This window comes from Diadema setosum, chromosome 8 (assembly GCF_964275005.1).
Source record: "Diadema setosum chromosome 8, eeDiaSeto1, whole genome shotgun sequence".
NCBI classification, from domain to species: domain Eukaryota; kingdom Metazoa; phylum Echinodermata; class Echinoidea; order Diadematoida; family Diadematidae; genus Diadema; species Diadema setosum.
The window spans coordinates 29,129,862-29,149,835 of NC_092692.1; the positions used below are offsets into that span (position 1 = coordinate 29,129,862).

Here is a 19,974-nt window from a genome sequence, read left to right on the forward strand (position 1 = left end):
AAACCCAACAACAACAACCACAAACAAACAATTGATGTCCATAGCATGTTGTATATAATAAGTCAGGCTTGTTCTCTTTCTAGGGCACTGTGATCGATGGTTGTGAGGTTAATAGAGTCGTAAGAGTGTTGATTCCTGTGGGATATTTGGTATGAACCATCCTGTGATGCTACCTATAGATACAGTAGTCCAATTGACCGGTAATGTTGCAACTTGCAGAAAATACCCCATACAGTGGACTCCCGTTATAACGAAGTCCTCGGGACCGGCAGTTTTCTTTCGTTATAACGAAATTTCGTTATAACCGAATGAATAAACAATAAAAATTCATAGAGTTGATAATGTTGCGGCCCTAAATTTTATTTCGTTGTAACCGGAATTTTGTTATAACCGTGTTCGTTATAACGGGAGTGCACTGTATGCGGCATTCTGTGTGAGACCATGGCTTGCTTCTTGTAAAAGCTGTTTTTACTAAAAAAGAGCATTCATTTCTGTCTTTGATTACATTCAACATCTTCAAAACTTGCAGGAAGATGATCAGAATTAAGTGTAGGTAGTTTGAACGAATGGCATGCATGTCAGTTTATTGATTACACATGCATGCACATGCATTGGGTATTGCCACTCATGTCACATTTGCCTTTTTCTACACACCATGTCATTGCTGTTATTACACAGCACCTTTAACCTGTTGAGGACGAATCCCGAGTATACTTGGGCAGGTGTCTATGGGAAATGCGTGTTGTAGCAAAATCAGTCCATCCTCAACGGGTTAATATAAAGATTTCTCACTACCTGATTGGTCATCCGATGTTTGCTAAAAAGTAGTTTTTATGCTTTTACCATCACCATGCAAATGCTATTTAAAGTATTTTCAGATAGGTTGCAAGGACATCACAAATCATGTACACTACTCCCTCAAAGTTCAGACTCGCAATCTCTCGCCTTGCTCCGAGAAAATATTATTGATGTATTCAGGCTTTGGCTTGGACCACACCTGTTAATATCTGCATGCAATAGAAGAGAAATTGGATTTATAACCATTCACTATTTTAACACTTATTTGTAAAATTTTCTTGAACATTTGCAAGCAGATGGCAGTGGGTATCGGTTTCATTGTAGAAATGATTACCTGCGTGCTCTGAGATATCCATTGTATATTTCTACGAGTATGCTTTGGATAAATGTGTTTATTCTATAAAATGTATGTAAAGTGATGTGTATGTTATGATTCTTCATTCAAGTAGATATTCCAATGTTTGTACCTCTGAATAGAGTGTGGCAACCACCACATGGAAGTTATGACATGATGCATACAGAACTGTTATGTTTCTGAGGTGTAAAAACGGTCTACCTCCAAAGTTACAGACCTGGAAGCATAGGAAAATAACCAATAAAAATGCATAGAGTGGATAATGTTGCGGCCCTAATTTTTACTTCGTCGTAACCGGAGTTTCGTTCTGACCATGTTTTTTAAAATGGGAGTGCACTGTACGTGCGTGAAAGCATACATTCACTGGTAACGGTCGACTCCAGTTGAGATTGTTCAGCTGTGTGTGTACAATGTACTTTATACATAGAGATCAGCAATAAAGCTGTACACAGTTTGTTCCTGGGATTTTTGAATACTGTAAAAGTGGAAATTTTCGTGGTGTTGAAATTTTTGCGCATTTCGCGCAACCAGAAACTAGCGCGCAAATAAAAGCACGCAAATATTTTTGCTTGCCATATGTTCCTGTGCGTGATGTCTTGATTCTGCGGATTTAAAAACACGCGAAACTCTTCTTACCCGGCCAAGCGCGAAAAATTAGTCACATGAAAATATCCACTTTTACAGTATATCCGAGCCAGGCCGGCCTTCCCGCTCCGTGGCATCCGGGAAATTCCTAGTTTCAGGGAAATCCACCCTTTGATAGGTTGATTTGATAAACAACAGTAAAATAATTCAAAGAAATCAAAGGAAAGCTTTTATAAAGTTTGTCTTTAGAAATAGTTGTTGGAGTTTGAATCTTTCCATGTTTAGTTGACACAGAGATAGTTCACATAATCATGTATGCAAGTAATTAGATGAAGTGACAATGTTGTCTCCTCAAAATTCTTCCATTGGTTTCTATGTCATAATTTCATGTATATAATTCAGTGACTGTACTCCCCACCCCCTCCCCGACATCAATGACATCATTGTACATGTAGCTCTAGAAATGATATGTGATGTGCAGGGTAAAATTTCTCTTTTCAACAATCGGGGGAATAAGAAGAATGGAATTTAGTGAAGATTTGAGAGCAAGCCACTGGGGAGACCACCGGGGCAACATTTCATGAAACTTGTCAGTCACTAAGAACTGTTTCCAGCTACTGAAATCCTTGCATCTGATTGGCTGAGAGCAAATTTGTCAGTGAAAAATCACTGACAAGACACTCGATGAAATGCCCCCTCAGCGAAGCAACGGGTGACGTACAGTGTATTCAAATTACTTTGTATATCCTGGTTATCTTGTACAAATATCCATTAAGTTTGTTTTGTTTTGTTTTGTTTTTTGTTGATAAGAGACATGAAGAAAGGAGTTTGCCCTTTGACATGTATGAAATAATTTGTAGATGCAAAAACATCACGTTTTGATGCAAGCACACACAAAAGAGCATTGCTGATGCTTCTTTTGTGCATGTAGTGTAAAGCAAGAAAATTTTGCGGCATAAAATATTCACGAAATTGGAGCCAGCGTCCTTTTTTGCTGCATGAAATTTTTGTGAATTGCCACTGGCATTCATAAATGTATTTACGAGTAGACAGGAACTTTCATGTGCATTTTAATTTCAAGAATCTTGTCTCTTGCAAAATTTGTGAAATTAAAATTTGAGTGAAAATTTCTTGTTTTACAGTATATTGTATGCTCTGTTGTAACTGTTATTTTCATGACCATTCTCTGTATAAACATCTTCATAGATTCCAAACTGTAATTAAAAAGCCCTTATTCAACAAGGTACAATACATACGTTGATGTCTTGGTATGTGTGATATTACTTGAACAAAATTGTGTTTGTTTATTCCAATTCTGATGCGCACTATCATTCTTTTTAACAAAAGGGAGAGGAAATGTGCATGAAAACTCACAGAATGTAACTCATCGATGCATCAAACAGCGTGTATATTTTACAATTATACTTTAAAGTACGTGTATTTCATAAATGAGATCCCTTCTTTGCCTTGCTGGTTCTTGTGCTAACAGGCAAATGATGTTATATCATGCAGTATATTATTACACACTTCAGAACAGTCTCGGCAACACCTGCACACAATCAAATCAAACCATTTCAAGATTGAATAATTATTACCCGATTGTAATATAAAGTGAACACAATTTGGTATGGTCAATGACCTCATTGTAATGTGGTTTACCTGGATATCATGGTAACATAACATCTGACACTGGCAATGCATAATTCAACCTAAATGAAGTGGTCTTATCTGTGATATCAAGACACTTGAGAGAAATTACAGTGTAGTACAACATAATTCACTTTTATTATTTTATATATGGCACAATACATGTATGTCTGTCAGAGCAATACATGACAGGATAACATTATGCATGTATGGCATTTTTTTTTTTTTTTCATTCACCGCAAAAGCTGGCGCATGTCTAGATGTATGGATGTAAATATTACACTTATCCACAAAGGAATTGTACAATTGTGCACTGGAACCACATTAGAAAGAGGGCAGGTGTAACAAAACTACTGTATCTTGTAAGAAAATGATTGTGCAGGTCCCAACTCTTTATATTTCTTTGTTCTTGTACCCCAATGCAGGTATTATGATAAAAGGGGTATTACACAGTAATTGTCAAGGTTTTTAGGTCCTTGTGATAATGAGGTTTCCTAGTGCATACAGTCCACTCCCGTTATAACGAAATGCTCGGGACCGGCAGTTTTCTTTCGTTATAACGAAATTTCGTTATAACCGAACAAATACAATATATAATGAAAACAAGGAAGCCACGCATATATGATATTCTGTTTGTTGAATACTCATCGTACACTGGAAACCTATGTGAACAATAAAACAATTGGTTAATCAATTTCAGATTATTGTATTACAATATATAACGCAAGTTCCCCTCGGAAACTGTGCGTGACACACCAAGCGAACACACAGTGATGTGACACGTTCGCCCATGCAGAGACGCTGTAAATGCCTTGTTCCACTACATATTTTCGAAAGCGATCCGCATTTCGTTATAACGGAGCACATTTCTTTTGTTTTTCTTTGTCAGTGGTGCTCGGAACAGACTTCGTTATAACGAAAATTTCGCTATAACCGTGTTCGTTATAAGCGAATTTTGTACCATAGACTTTGATGGCGATAATTTTGGGACCAGAAGTTTTACTTCGTTATAACGAAATTTCGTTGTAACCGTGTTCGTTGTAACGGGAGTGCACTGCACTTACCATACATTTTAATATGACAACAGTTGGGAAAGCAAAGATGGCAAACCGGTGCAATTTAATTCTAGTGGTCTAATCTCTTTGTTGTTTAACAGCTTGACAGTTAACTTACTGGGTACCACTTTATGACAGATATGACAGATACATCAATCACAGACACACATCAAAGCTATTTTTACCTCAAATATTCCTAAAAACTCCAGAGAAGGACAACACTGGGGCAATCTTTGTCGGGTTTTCACTCCATATCGCTACATCACTCTCAAGATGCAAGTGATGTAGTGCAGAGCAATACAAAGCAGGGCTACAAACATCTGGTAAATCAGGGAGGTTCCAGAAAACACACAACGAGATAAATAATACTTGGTGTATTAACATGCACTTCAACAAGTAAGAGTAATTTTTCAAATTAAGGTGGCTCTAATATTCTCCTGTTAGGACAAAAAAAGAAGAAGTAAATAGTAATTTTTCCAAGACCTCCTGAAGAATTATAGAGACCTTGCAGCTCTAAAATTGCAGTGAGATCTGCATCTTGCTTCTCATGTTTTTACCTTACTCTAAACTTCCTTTTCATTCAGTCTTCACAATAACACATATGATCCAACATTTCCCCCCTCCCCCTACCTCACCAAAACAGTGTCACAGAATACACTACATGTACCCCTCTCTGAATGACCAGGACTATGTTGTTTTGGGAAAACCTTAAAATGTTCTTATTTCATCCAATCTTCTCACACACCACATGTCATCTTGCATCACAAAAGCAAAGCACTTGAAATGTCTCAATTTTTCAGTAGGCCTGAAACTGTGTGCTTTTTGGGTCACCAAGACCAATTTGGGACTCCTTTAGTGTATTCTGATAGAGTAACCCTTTTACCATGTCACTATGAAGTTTGGAAGCTCCAAATTAAGTCAGGTAGTGTTTTCAACAGTTGGTACAGGTAGACCCAGTGGGTTTTTTTTCTCTCTGTCTTACATAATTTGAAGTAGATATCTCATTGGTATGGTGACTACATGGCAACCTAGAGGTTTCACTGGTAGCACCGGTACAGAGACATCTGGAAACAAGGTGGGTCTCAGTGGAGTCACAAGAGAATCAAACATATTCATTTTTTTTTCCAAGTCTCGGGAGGACTTGGGAAGACAGTGTACAACTCTACAGCATTTTACAGACTGCTACATATTTCTCCCTAAACTGCTTATGCTTTGACAAGTCACAACACACATCTGATATTTAGTTCTGTTTTGTTCCCCTGTCCATAAACCTTCTGTGCGAGACTTTAAATAGATAAAGCTTTCGTAGAATGTTTCCTGAAGGTGAAATCTATTCAAATACAAGTTGAACATAATATGAAATAAAACAATCTGTTGCTGTGCTAGCATATGAGCCTTGTAGATCCATGATATACATTTACCTACCAATTCATTGGGAATATTTGCAAGAAGTCCATAGCCATCATAAAGAATGCTTTGATGAATTTTAGAATGCTTGGAAGACTTAGTATGGATACGGTCTTGCTTTTGACTTCAATCAGTACACATTTCCCTCAGTGGGGAGGAATTATTTGACTGGAAGATTGCAAAGGACTACGTTCTTTCTTTGAGCGTTTGGTAAACATCCATCAGCATGTGCAACTCCACCGCTGCCGACTCAATGTCTTGTACGCATCCATCGACCTCCACACGCTCTTCTTTGCTTCCATTTTCTCCTTCCTCCACCTCCTCCTCCACCTCCTCCTCCTCCTCCTCCCCCTCTCCTCCATCTTCCTGTTCCTCCCCAGATGCCGACTCTTCGGAACAGATCATGTTCAGGAGAATCTCATCCTCCTCATCTTCCTCATCATCCTCTTTGTCCTGGCCATCATCACTTTCTTCATCCTCATTTTCTGCTTCGTCGTCGTCGTCATCATCATCATCATCGCTTTCCACCACCAGCATGTTCTCGTCCTCGCTCTCTCCCTCATCTTCGCTCTCAAGAGAGTCGTCCAGGGGGCTTTCGTCATCAGGTGGCATCTGGGCTTTGGCCACTTGACCCTTCTTTGAGGTTCTTGAAGTGCGGCTTGGCTCCCTCATTTCTGCCTGTAGATAGCACACACACACACACACACACACACACACATTAATATCAGATTTATTACATTAGGTATGTTGATTGACACACTACCAAAATGTAAACATATCATATTTGATCGATAACATTCAACAATTATAGAACAGACTAAGGAGCAAGTTATACAGTTAAGGAATTACTGGTAAACATGAAAATCCTGGAAATGTGCATTCTTCTCTCACCAACATCAAACAGGGAGGCATTTGAATTTACACTTTGATATCTACATTGCATATAAACCTTTACTTCACAATGAAAGTTTTGCTATTGTTGTTTTTAACAAATTATATGAAATATTTTATGACAAGACAAGTGGAACTTGAAAGCCATGTAAATACAAAAAGAAGAAAACAGTTTTACCAGGTTGTGCAGGGACCACGCCAAGAGCTCTTCACATTCTGTTTTCTCCATTTCAGCTGCCTTGTGGGTAAGAGTAGCAGTGCTTCGCTTGCAAACTCCAAGACGATGCAGAATTCCAACCATCTTGGGACATTGCAATCAGAAAGAAGAACAATAGAAATGGATTACATGTGTCATACCCACTTTGTTTGTTTGTTTGTTTGTTGGTATTATTTTAAGCATGTACTTAAGGTTAGTTTCCTTGACAGTAGAAGTCAGGAAACAAACCAACATTATGTGTTTCAAAGATGATACCACAGTCACAGCAATTACTGCAATTCAAAATAATTACACACTTGCATTCCTTACAAGTGTATGGAATCAGGCACCAAGGGTCCATGTCAGTTACTGCAAACATGTTTATAAAATAGGACTAGGGTGTGATTGAACTGAAACCAGGCATTTCCTAGTGTGCTGGTCACTAGGATATTCACATGAAATTTATAAGCAACTAGGAAAGCTACCAAAAGAGCACTAATGACGTTCTGCCATTCTACAGATTCCTCGAATCAGGGATGCCAATAGGGTAAACAGTATTGCATTATTTTGATGACTGAAAAGGCATATTATTTGGTGAAAAAACAAACAAACAGAATTTTATCTTTCCTGCAGCAGACATGTGGGAAAAACAGAATTTTCCATGAAACTTGCGCTATTTTGGCTCTATCTACATGCATATATCTACCTCTATCTATCTATCTACAATGTGTATCTATCTAGCTACGTACTCATCTATCTCTCTATATCTATCTATCTATCTCTCAATCTGTCTGAGAGACTCACCTTCTCATGATTTCCGTAGCGCTGCAAGAGAAGGGATAGGATGTGCATGACACCACCAAATTTTCTCTCTCGCCTCGTGAACAAGGGCAGGAGCATCATGAGCCCTAGGCGCGGCCGGATCATCTGTTTCCTATTTGCAGCACTGGGAAAAGACAAATGATGATAGAAGATCTATCAAAAGCTTTGCTTTTACAAGGGACATTTTAAACAAAAAAGAACATTCAGAAATGATTTTCTGCATTAAAAACAAAAAATATATAAGATAGAATACAATGCACATCATACTTTCAAGATTGTGAGATTGTTGTTGTACTTGATTTTTTTTTCTGGTACATTGTACATCCTGATTTTCATCTGTACTCATTTTTTATTTATCCAACAATTTGCTTTTAATCATCTGTATCAAGGTTCGACCTCATGTGGCAACATTCAACCACACACAAAAGCATAACCAAGCTGGTGGTCAAATTTTGGACAGTGTCATGGTTGAATTATGGGCAGCTTGCTATATAAACAATATTTGTTGATACATATAAATGTAAGGCATGTATTTGAGAGTTTACAGAGTAAGAATCACAGTATTGTGAAAAAAATTCATTTCAACTTCTAATTCTACATCAGTAGGGATAATAAGACACAGTGACAGTTAGTAAACCATAAAAACAAGAGCATTCCAGTGAGTTACATTTGTATTGCACTGAGTTGTGATCTTTAATATTGAAGCTGAAATTGACTATCCGATTTGAGGCATTTTCATGTGAGTGATCTGATTGATACATGTTGGAATACATTCTGCGTAATTTTGATGAAAAATGGTTTTGGCAGAATGTGAGATAGTAGCTTGGATACAAAACTGCATCAGTGCCAATTCGATGGATCTACAATATGTTGACTGCTAGTATAACTGGCTGTCTCTTGTAGAACTCTGGCTGCTGACCTTGATTGCACCAAATCAACACCCTTCCTGATGTCCAAGGCAGCGTAACACGCAGAATAGAATATGGGCATCTTGCTCTCCATGCCCTTCAGTATCCTTTGCCAGGAAAACAACTTGTCCCTTTGAGGCTCCTGTGAGATGCCTTCGGCAGTCTTGCAATAGTAGAACACTTCCTTTCGTACCTCCTTCTCAAGCACCCCTCGGAGTGCCCGCTTTGCTCGCTCGGACCCCGCTATGATCGTGCTTATGGCCTTGTGGTACCTGTACTGCAAAAGGTAAGCTATGGCCCGCTTCATAAAATTGTTGTGGCCACCATTTTTGCACAGCACGGCGACAGTGGGTGCAAGCTTCAAACGTTTGCGACCGACTTGTTCCCCATCGCCACCACTGTCACTCATCAAATTCTGGACCTCTCCCAGTTTCCTTTTATTGCTTTTGAAATTGAGCGCAACTTCAGATTGTTTTGACTTTTTTGTCTTCCTCCGAGACTTGGATTTCAACAGCTGCTTACCATGAGGGCCCTGACTGATCCTGTTCGTCCACTCAATCTCCGTCTTCAACAGTTGCTCGCGTCTCCGAAGCGTTGTCCTCAGCAGTCGAAAACAGGAATCGCACACATGGCCGCCCTCCCGAAACTTCGGCCGAAAGTCTGGCAGCGCCTTGGCGAGAGCCGCTGCGACGTCCGTGTCAAAACTGGGCCCGAGCTGAGACTTTAACGAATAGCGCTTGTATCCTTTCTTCTTCGCCTGAAACTTTTGGCCACAAACGACACATTTCCCGTGCTTACCCATGCTGTCAATGCTCAATTTTGAGCTTTTTAATAATGCTGCAACCTAGTTTTCAGACTGCTTTCGCTAGTGTCTTTCCTCTCACCTCCCTACAGCGGTCAAGCTAGCATGCACGGCTTCATTTTTGTAAACAATTTTCGCTGCTGGTACGTACATGTACCTTGCTATCTCCTCCTACTGTATACCTAAAGCGCCGACTTACTACTGTACTCCATATCACAGCGAAAAGTCAGGAATATGACTTCGAACAGTTCGCTCTCTCTGTGAAGCTGCCTACATTATCGGCGGCTATGTTAGTGTTCCCCAGCCCCCCCCCCCCCCAGCAAAAAAAAAAAAAAAAAAAAAAAAAAAAAAAGAGAAAGAGAGAGATACAAAAGACGTAATACAGAAAGAAATAAAAAAACGGCAGAAAGAAATTAGCTACTCTAATGCTCGCTTCTTTACTGGCAGTCATATTCATTGAGACTATTCTGAACGACTGGCGAGATGAATCACATCTATATACCACGCGTGCATGCACTGGCCCTTTACTTTATCATTTGAAGCTTTTAAATGTATAAATTATATTAATAGATATAATATTGCGATTTTTATGTACAGCTGTATATGTGTTCAAAAGGTTTATTGCTCTCTAATATTTCTTTTAAATTTTTATTGAATAGTAATGTTTATGTTTATGTAGTATAACACCAGTGATGTTAATGATTATCATTTATGCTATGTGAGAAAAAATATCTCTAAGAATACAGTTTTTCATAAAGGTCCATTAATATGGACCGAGATACCATTTGATTTGAATATGAAACCGTCATTAAACAGTTTTAAAAGGAATTATAAATTTTTACTTTTGAATTCATATACTCATTTAGAATGATTATATTGATTGTACTCAAAAATATCTTTTGATCTGTTCTTTTATTCTGTCCTTTTCTTTTCCTCTTTTGTTTTTTCTATACTCCCGATATATTGTACACAGTTTTTATGTTTTCTAGGGGTCAGCGATTTACAAGGCTTATTGCTCTTCTCTGTTGACCCCCCCCCCCCCCATTCACATGAATTTATGCATCAGTTTTTGTTCTTAGTTGTTTTGTGTATGTGTGTGTATTTCTTTTGATATTCTTATATTTGTATCTAGTTGTTTTCAGTGTATGAATTATTGCTTGGTGATTTTATGTCGCATGGAAATAAACTTGAATTGAATTGAATTGAATCATGCTGGCTGGGAGAGAAAAGAAAATACAAATCAAATATTTTAAGCAGTGGCGGATCCAGAGGGGGCGCACCGGGCTCGCGCCCCCTCTTTTTTTTTCTCTCTCTCTCTACTTTTTTTTTCTTTGTTAAAACAGAAGAATTCAAAGAAAAAATGGGGAGGGGCGCCACCCCTTTACAGAATACCTGGATCCGCCCCTGTGTAGTATTAACTTCCAGGGTAACTGAACAAAAAACAATCTCTAAATCGTATTGGTTTGTATTGCCTTTAAGTGAAAAGTGAACTACTAGTTATAGGAAGACAATTATTATTGTCACATTTATAGGTCCAAATATTTTGAATAACCTATCTGCAATGGCTTGGCCATCTCAACATGCAAACACAACAAGGGAAATTAGAAAAGTAGAAGCAGAAGAAGAAGATAACACAAACTTTTAGGGCCTACTAGTATGTGATTTGATTAAACATGACTCAAGGCAGTCAGTGTGTATCGTTGTTGGTTTTAAGAAATGAAATTGAAATGTTTGATATACAGATATGTACTGGCCGTTTTCATTTCACTTGTTTGTGAGGATAACATAATAACAATTCAATAATAGTACATAAGTCTGTACATTACAAGTTTCGTGTAAGGGATGGTATAGTACTGCCTGGATGTGAGGCCGGAAGTAGGCTTTTAGACCACTTATGAAATAATACAGAGTATACCATTCTAAGAGAAATCCAAGGTTTTAGTATAGATGAAAATCGTTTTGGAATGACTGAGACTTCCAAAAAAAAAAGTACAACAAAGCGATCTTAATAAAAGGTGGGTCCTGTATTAGGAATGCTCTATTTTGGATATCTCAGCCATTTCAAAACCAAGTTTCATCAAACAAAATGAATTGAATCCCTCTTGGAATTATGCTCTTTTATGTTTCATAAGAGGTTTCTTGTTATATCACCAAAATCAGTTAGAAGCCTGAAGTTAGGTCTCAACTAAAACTATACGATCCCTTTAAATCCAGTCCATATTTGCAATTTTTTATACGTTTTGGGGGTATTCCCATGAATCCTTAGTTTAAGTTTAATCACATTTCCATTTCCATCCTTAGCCATGAAATGACCCGTTATAGGCTATAACAAGCTGTTTCTTTTTAGCTAAAAACAGTTTTAAAAAAGAAATGCATTTACTGCACTCAAGCTAGCACGCAGAGTTGGCACATATCTATGAAAAAAAAAAACAACAGAAAAAGTTTATTTCTGAGGAAACAGGGGTCCCCTGGGTACACTGCTCATCCTGGGTAATACTGTAGATCCAAGCTAGTACATGTATAGTGTCGATCCTTCTCTGAAGGGCTGCCTCGACTAGGGGCGAGTTTGCATTTACCAGTTTCTGCTCCACGACTGTACGGCGCGTTATTGTACAGAACTGCACCTAAACGATAGGAGCCACTGACTAGCACTCATCACTGCACTGACTGCTCATTCATTGTCACTCTGGCATGCTATTTTGTACGTCTGGATTTGAGCAGTTGGAAGATGATCATCTGATTAATTCTAGGAGCACATGATTTAAGGTATGTGACGTCTAGAGTAGGTTTAAACCGTGATCCCATGCAGACTCAACCAGCAGAGTGGTAGATTGCTGTGCCCAATTGAAGTTGCTATGCTATGTTAGTGTGGTTCGTTAGTGTATCGTTATTTACTGTGCTGTTGTTAGCTGTAGTGTTACTGTTAGCCTGACCAGACCGCTGTGCAAAGCACAGCAGTCTGACATGTAAATTTTACTAGTGTTTAAACGTTGTAAACGACCGTCGCTTTTGACGGCAAGATCACAAAAAATGTCTTTTATTTTGTTTGATTTTAACAGTAATACCACCCACCTAGAGTCTATATCATATTTTGCTGATGGTTGAGTTGAATTTGGTGTTTTGTTGGTATCCAAACCTTAACGTCAATTACGGTATGGTCGCCACTGCGGTAAGATCGCCAGACATTCACATCGCATGTAACGCGCGCCGCGATCGGAGATCAGGTTGGGCGACGGATTTTCATCATTCTCAAAATACATTCGTAATTCACCTTTTTCCTCCGTAAAAACACAAATAATTTTAATCAAAATATATTTTACCATATGTAACAGCTGATAAATCATTTTTAATGCGAGGATGTTTTGGATTTAGAATGGATTTCAGGTGGCAGATTAAGGGAGATTTTTAAACGCGGTGACGAACAATGCCTCCTTCATTGAAGCGTATGTAAAATTTATCACACACACTAATAATATGTGGCCGGCTAGGCGAACTAATTCAGTGCCGATATTAGTTCGCCAGCCCGGACGTGCACAAGAATTATACACAAGTGGCGACCATACGGTAATTGACGTTATTGTTGAATTTTTCGGAGTAGGTCCTAGATTGTGCGATGATTCACAAAATCAACGAACTACCACGAACGCTCAACCCGAGGTACACGTGTACCGTGGTAGCATTTTACGTACGCCCGTGCGTTTTGTGTGTTACGTAAAGCTTGTCGTCTTCTACGTACATGTATTTCCACGCGTGCTGCTCTCATGATTTGACGTCACTTCCGCTCTGCTCCGACTAGCTCATCCACTTCCGCTCCGACTAGCTACGTTGTAGTATAGGAGAGTGATTGCCATTCAATAACACGCAGAAGATGAGGAGTGAAGCAATACGGATGCTTACTTACTACCCTTACTAAACTTGGCGGAGGTAATAAATTTAGAGATTACCTTTGCCTATCATCATATCACCATCAAATGCTCAGACTATTTAGTGTACAGTGCACTCCCGTTGTGACTTTACGAACATGGTTATAAAGAAATTCCAGTTGCAACAAAATAAAAATCCAGGTCTCAAAATTATCGGCTCTATGTTTTTTATTGTATATTTGTTTGGTCTTAACGAAATTTTGATATAGTAAAAGAAAACTGCCAGTCCCAAGGACTTCATTGCTGAACATGTTCCCAAACAAAAAGTTTTAATGAATTTTACTGCAGTCTGTATATTGGATCAGGGAAAGTATTGACATCAACTTTGTTGTTAGTTGTTGTTTTAGAATAGTGCTGTTCCTTTTGGATCACCTTACAGTTGTTTCCATTCTCACATTGTATTTCTCCACTCAGACAACATGGGTGAGCCACAGGGAGTAAGTTCCTTGCCTCTCCCTCCCATGAAGTACATCAACAACTACACCGATGAACGGGTGAGGACGAACACAGCCCCAAAGCCGCCAGTCCCCGTGGAGGATGCCTACGGCATGTTCGGGGCCACGTTCCTGCCCAACGACGACATCATCCGGCCCCTGGAGTCCCAGGGCCTGAAGCGGCTGCACCCGCAGCACTTCGACCACAAGAAGGAGCTGAAGAAGATCAACCACTCGGTCCTGGTGAACTTCCTGGACCTCCTGGACACGCTCATCACGTGCCCAAACAGCCCGCGGCGGGAAGAGAAGCTGGACGACATGAACCTCCTCTTCATCCACATGCACCACCTGATCAACGAGTTCCGGCCGCACCAGGCCCGCGAGACCCTGCGCGTCATGATGGAGGTGCAGAAGCGGCAGCGGCTGGAGACGGCCGAGCGCTTCCAGCGCCACCTGGAGAAGGTGACGGAGATCCTGCAGGGGTGCTTCACCTCCCTGCCCGAGAACGTGGAGAGCATAGACAGCAAGGTCGCGGCCAAAATCGAGCCGATGGCCACCGAACTGATAGTGGCGAAGGAGGAGGAGGCAGCAGGGAGCGAGCTCCCGTCTGTGGCGGTGAAACAGGAGGCCGAGGGCAAGGCTGACAAAGACAAGGCAGAGACTGAAGGCTCTCGCTACGACAAGGACAAGCTGATGTGTGACCTCATAGATGCATTATAGGACCTCCTTTCTGTTCAATTTGTATTATGTAAACTTTGTATCATATTATCTACATGCCTCCTTGTAAAGGATGCCAGAGATGCCATTTTTGATAGGAGAGTATGAGTTTGTTTTTGAGTGTATCAAAAGTGACAATTATGTGATCCTCTAGTACAGAAGACAAGCTTGTCCTGTGGTTCCATGAGATGCTGGAGTTCCAGTAGTGTCCTATCTGATGTTCTTACAACCGAGGGATATAAAAGATGTACGGTCACTCCAGGAGCTTTGCTCACTTAACTCAATAAGTTGCATGAGCCAAGTTTTACCTGAGTAACAATTTTATCTCCAGTCTCATCTGGCCATGAGATTTGACCTTTGCAAAGTTCATTGTTGTCATAGACTGATGGTAGCTTGATTAGAGTGAAACCAGTTTTGTGTGTTGATTTTTTTCCTTCTTCTTCTTCTTCTTCTTCTTTTCTGTTTCACCTAGTCATTTGATACAGCTCTGATAATGGCAGGTTCAGCTTGATAATAGGCAAAGGTGGCATGGGTTGTGAAGTCATAGTCTTCCCTTTTGAAAAGATAGTATGGATCATAGCATGTAGGTAGGGTGTATATCATAACGTCAAAAACTACATTTGAAAATCAGCCTCCGTTGAGCTATGAGCTGGTCTCATGGCCATATACTTCTTTGAAAGAGCAAAGACAGAGAGTACAAAAGATGAACGCTCTTGACAGAGGCTGGGTTACCCTCACTCAAGATTTAGGCTGGTACATCTTGATGATTTTCAAGAGGCATTGTAAAACTGCATCCACCATCTGCGAATTGGAAGTGTGTTCATTTGTATGATGGTCATCTGATCACTGTATTGATGGTATTTCCTAAAATATATGAAATAGATCAAAGTCAACTCAGAAAAAGTAAAAAGGGCAGGATCTGCTATGTTCGTTTCCAACACAGCAACTGTACCCAATGCAGGCAGAGGAATTGCTTTCGTGACCAGTATTCTATGAGCTTGGATTCCCCAAGATATTGGGGAATAAAATTTTGTGATTACATAGAAGTGGCTTTCTCATCTTTCGTACAAACCAAAGTTCTTTTGGATTAAGAAAAAGAGGGAGAAGTCTTGTGATGGTGGATGTTGTAAGTACACGTATTCCAGGGCTGCTCACTAACCCATCTTTTCTACCGGTCCGACTTGCGTGTTGGTGCAGTAGGTACCCAGTTTAACAATCTTTTACTGGTCTATTCCTGAAATAAGTTACTGGTCCAGTCCAACAGTGATTTTCACTGGTCCTGGACCATCGGACCAGTGCCAGTGTACAGCGTTGCATATTCTAAGTCTTACAATTGTACTTGAACATAGATCTGTCAAGTCAAACTGATCTGCTAGAGTTACTAAATGTTGCTATTTCATCTTTCTTTTGATCAAGTTCAAACACAGTTGAACCTCGTTATGATGAGCCACTGAACTACTGAAATGTCCTTGCTATATCGGGTATCTCATGTCATCACTGTGGATCACAGATAAAAACAAAAGAATATGAAAGGAGAGGGACCTGCAAAATTACCTTGTTAAATCTGACCTCGATAAGGAGGTTCTGCTGTAACAATAATAGAGCATTGTGGTTCCTTGAAGGCACCTTCCCACCCCCCCCCCCACAAACCCACAAAGTCAACCATACAGAAGCCCCAAAATCGTGACTGTTAGTGGTGCAACGCACTTTAATTTCATTTTTCAACACTTACAAATGTACGTGAAGAAGCCCCAATGCAATGCAACAAAAACACTTGATCGAACCAAGTTTGTTACTCCATTGTGTTTACATTATGTAAATGTGTGAATCAGCATGAGCTGTTTATTCAAGTGATTGTGTTATTAAGCCCTTGACTTACAAGGGATTTTCTATACATGTGCAAGTACTGTAAAAGTGGAAATTTTCATGCATTTTGGGCAACTAGAAGCTAGCGTGAAAATAAAAGCTCGCGAATATTTTTGCATGTCATATGTTCCAATGGTTAATGTCCTGATTCCACAGAATTAAAAACATATGAAATTCGTCTTACGCGGCCGAGCGTGAAAAATTATGTGCGCAAAAATATCCACTTTTACAGTATAGGCCTATAATTTTCGTATATTTATGGACTTTCTTTTTGGGCAAATGAAATTCATGTTCAGGCAAGTGTTCTGCAACCATTTGAAAATCTGCTTGCCCAACCAGGCAAGCGGTGAAAAAAAAAAAATTATGTAGCACCGTGTAGGTTACGATGCCAATCAGAATCTCCAAACAAAACAATGCCCCCTTCTCCCCCCCCCCCCAAAAAAAAAGTCACTGCAGATGCATCTGTACATGAAACACTGGGAAAGGATACTAGTACCATGGACAAGTTTTATTTTCCTTAGAATGGCTGTATGTCTTCCAGGTGTGAGAGATTAGGTTCATTATTCATCACCATCATTGAAATTAAATACAGTTGTTTGCACTAAGTTTACCTCAAGCAGTCGGTAAAAAGTGTGAGCCCCAACTCCCTTCTTTCCATTTCTATGTCTCTCTTTGTCTTCTTTGTTTTTTTTTTTTTTTTTCATCACTTGGTAAAATGTTTGGCAAGCCAGGGCTGCCATCTGTAAAAACTGTTTCATATGAATATTTGTTTTTTGTATTGCTGTAAAAATGTTGTTGTACTCATCTGCAGAACTGCCATCTTTCCAATTCTGTAGGAGGCTCTCTTTACATGGTCCCGGTGTTTTTGTCAAATGTGTACGCGGGCGCACGGCGCAAGTTTCCTGTGGAGACCTACGCTGTCGACTTCTCTTTGGCGCTTACGCTTTGGCCCACTTTCCCCCGAGTCCGAAGAAGTCCAATTCACTGTAGTCAGTGGTCCGATCACAGTTCGGCTCATGATTTGGCTGAGGAGGATGACAGCTTAAGCAAACTTCTTTTGTGATGTCATAATAACAAGCACATATGCACGCACCCTGGCATTACTACAGACGGCGCGATGCGCAAAGAAGACAACAAAGGCAACGTTACTTAGCAACACCTACGCACTTTACTCTTGATGACAGCTCAACTTCGGTAACCTTCGTATCAATGCTAACGGTGATCGGCAGTATCATCAACAGCGCCATCTATACTACCGGGACTATGCCCCTTTAAATACCTTGGCACATCCTGGAAAGAGAAAATAAAGCCTCGCTGATTTGACAATTGTTTTCTCTTATTCAGATTCATATAACAATAAGTATGTATCTCCCCCATCGCTCTTAGAAATCCCCCAGCTTTTGATGTGTGAATGTTGGTGCATTTTGTGAGTCGTGTACCTATACAAAATAATCACCAGCTCCCCAGGGCTACATGATGGAAAGTTGGCTGGTTCCACAGTAGACCATCAATTTTGTTAGCATGTGAACTAATGAAATTTGATACATCATGAAAAGAGTGATTTTTTCAGAATTAATGCTTGGCACAAGTCAGGAAATGCTGTCATCGCCACATAAAGGCTAGTGGAGTGGATTTGATTGTAGAAAGTTCATGTGGACTTGCATGGTCTTTATTCTCAGGACTTCTGCAGGATTTTTGTTTCACTAGTAACAGGTAGTTATATTTTGGCCAAGCCGACAGTAACCACATTTGAGAGGGGTAAGTTATAGTTACCTTTCTGACTGAGAGTTAAACAGGACTAATATTCCCTGCAGAGAAACCATGCTGCAGTAGGAGCATAATGGGTAATTGGAACTTGTCTTTGTATATCTATACACAAGATTAATTATTGCCATGTTGATCTACGTAGTACATTATGCTAATAGAGACAACCTCAACCCCATTATAGCACACACAGATATGAGACATCATTAGTACCAGAGGATTTTACACCAGAATAACTGTCATCATTTATCTTATTTGCTTTGTCTGTTCTAACAAGATTTTATTGTAATGAGAAATTCTGTTTAGTTGTAATGGGGTTGCTTTACATCCATTTTGTCAATTTTGTACAATAAACATTTTGAAAGAAACACACCAACCCGGAAATTTTGTGTCATTTTCAAGTCCTTTTATTGAGTTTCTCCTGAACATATCACTTTTCATCACTTTAATATAAAAATATAAGCATTTACAATGGAACACATGGTAAATGTATTATATACACACCATATTGTATAAAACATATATATCATTTTTTTCTCTGTTTATAGGAGACATATGATGTGATCTAAAATACGGACTGACATTGTATGCTACAAGGTACATTACGGCGACTCTTATGCTATCATATATGAGTGAATATTAGTTCTCTTATTTTTTTTTTCAAACTACTTTGACATAGAATCGGCAATTAGAATGTGAAAATATGACAACTGCAGGTGCCAGTGAAGACCCAGTAAGATCCTTCATGCCATATGACCTTAAAACAACCCTTTGTTTCTCCTCCCTTTTTTATAGGCCACAGTAACCTCGACGTCGGGTAAACTACATTTTGTCGGCCGAGAACCAGAAGGGTGCTTATCAAGTTCTAAGATTTGAGAGTAAATAAAAATGAAACAAATTTCATGAAATAAAAAGTTTATTCAATCAGAAGTGGTTAAAAACATTGTTCCAAATATTGGGGAAAATAGTGCCCTTATTTTTTTTTTTTTTTTTTTACATTTTGCTAAAAATGAAAATGATATAAAATTGACACCATAATACAGAGGCAATCAAGCTCTACAATTTGACACCAATAATTCAATACCCCCCCCCCCCAACTTGCGCTAACTGTAACCAGCTGAGACACATCACAACCTTTTCACATACTGGGTGATTTCAAGTTCGGTGCTAGTGCTAGTGCTAATGTTAGCTCCCAAATAACAGCATTAAATCGAGCTCCAACACCGACGGTTAGATTAACGAGGTAATACCGATCAAAATTATCAATCACCAGCACTAGGTGTTGGAATCACAGCACCGCGAGCTCCACGGGAATTGCGCGACAAAAAAAGTGACGTCTCATGATTACAGACAAATATTAAGAGATGTAGCCAAAACTGCTAAGTTTAAGACACATAGTGAGGAAGACGGATTAAAATGCCACAAATTTCATCCATTTCCCCAAAGTGCAACTTTCTTAATTTTGCTCCCAGGCTCAGATTTATATAGCCATGTCTGGAGTGTTCGTGTTCTTTACGTGGGCGACCACTGCATTAGCATGGACTTTGCACGTAAAACGTGCATCTATTATGAAAGCGAATACGGGTCTCGCACGGCAATGCTAACACCAGCACCGAACTTGAAAATGCTAATCCCCAGGGGCTAGTGTTAGTCAATGGGGAAAAAGCATGTAAATCGCTAACACAGACGGCGGAGCTCGGTTCAGCAGATGACATTCAACACCGAGCCCAGCACTTGCAACCGGAAGTATGTCATAATTTTTGAGGTCAACTCCCAACACCGACGTGATTTCAAGTTCGGTTTT

At 39.6% G+C, this 19,974-nt stretch overlaps 2 protein-coding genes across 2 annotated transcripts; one reads left to right on the top strand and one right to left on the bottom strand.

Annotated features, from left to right (window-relative positions):
- Nucleotides 1-6,033: 6,033 nt before the first annotated feature.
- LOC140232190 (uncharacterized) lies at nucleotides 6,034-9,563 on the bottom strand. The gene is made up of 4 exons (XM_072312328.1): nucleotides 8,676-9,563; nucleotides 7,739-7,880; nucleotides 6,917-7,039; nucleotides 6,034-6,525 (listed from the first exon to the last, which is right to left on the bottom strand). The coding sequence occupies exons 1-4, from the start codon at nucleotides 9,464-9,466 to the stop codon at nucleotides 6,034-6,036; spliced, it is 1,548 nt and encodes a 515-aa protein (XP_072168429.1). The 5' UTR covers nucleotides 9,467-9,563.
- A 2,578-nt stretch (nucleotides 9,564-12,141) lies between these two features.
- LOC140232356 (mediator of RNA polymerase II transcription subunit 7-A-like) lies at nucleotides 12,142-14,987 on the top strand. Its single transcript, XM_072312482.1, has 2 exons — nucleotides 12,142-12,232; nucleotides 13,804-14,987. Exon 2 carries the CDS (start codon nucleotides 13,809-13,811, stop codon nucleotides 14,541-14,543), a length of 735 nt encoding a protein of 244 aa, XP_072168583.1. The 5' UTR covers nucleotides 12,142-12,232; nucleotides 13,804-13,808; the 3' UTR covers nucleotides 14,544-14,987.
- Nucleotides 14,988-19,974: the final 4,987 nt, after the last annotated feature.

What these genes read in the sequence shown, in the direction of transcription:
- LOC140232190 (XM_072312328.1), bottom strand. Translation starts at nt 9,466, where the DNA reads ATGGGTAAGCACGGGAAATGTGTCGTTTGTGGCCAAAAGTTTCAGGCG. An exon ending in GTTGATTTGGTGCAATCAAG is followed by an intron (nt 7,881 to 8,675) that starts GTCAGCAGCCAG and finishes GTCTTTTCCCAG; the next exon opens with TGCTGCAAATAGGAAACAGA. An exon ending in CGTGGTCCCTGCACAACCTG is followed by an intron (nt 6,526 to 6,916) that starts GTAAAACTGTTT and finishes TGCTATCTACAG; the next exon opens with GCAGAAATGAGGGAGCCAAG.
- LOC140232356 (XM_072312482.1), top strand. Translation starts at nt 13,809, where the DNA reads ATGGGTGAGCCACAGGGAGTAAGTTCCTTGCCTCTCCCTCCCATGAAG.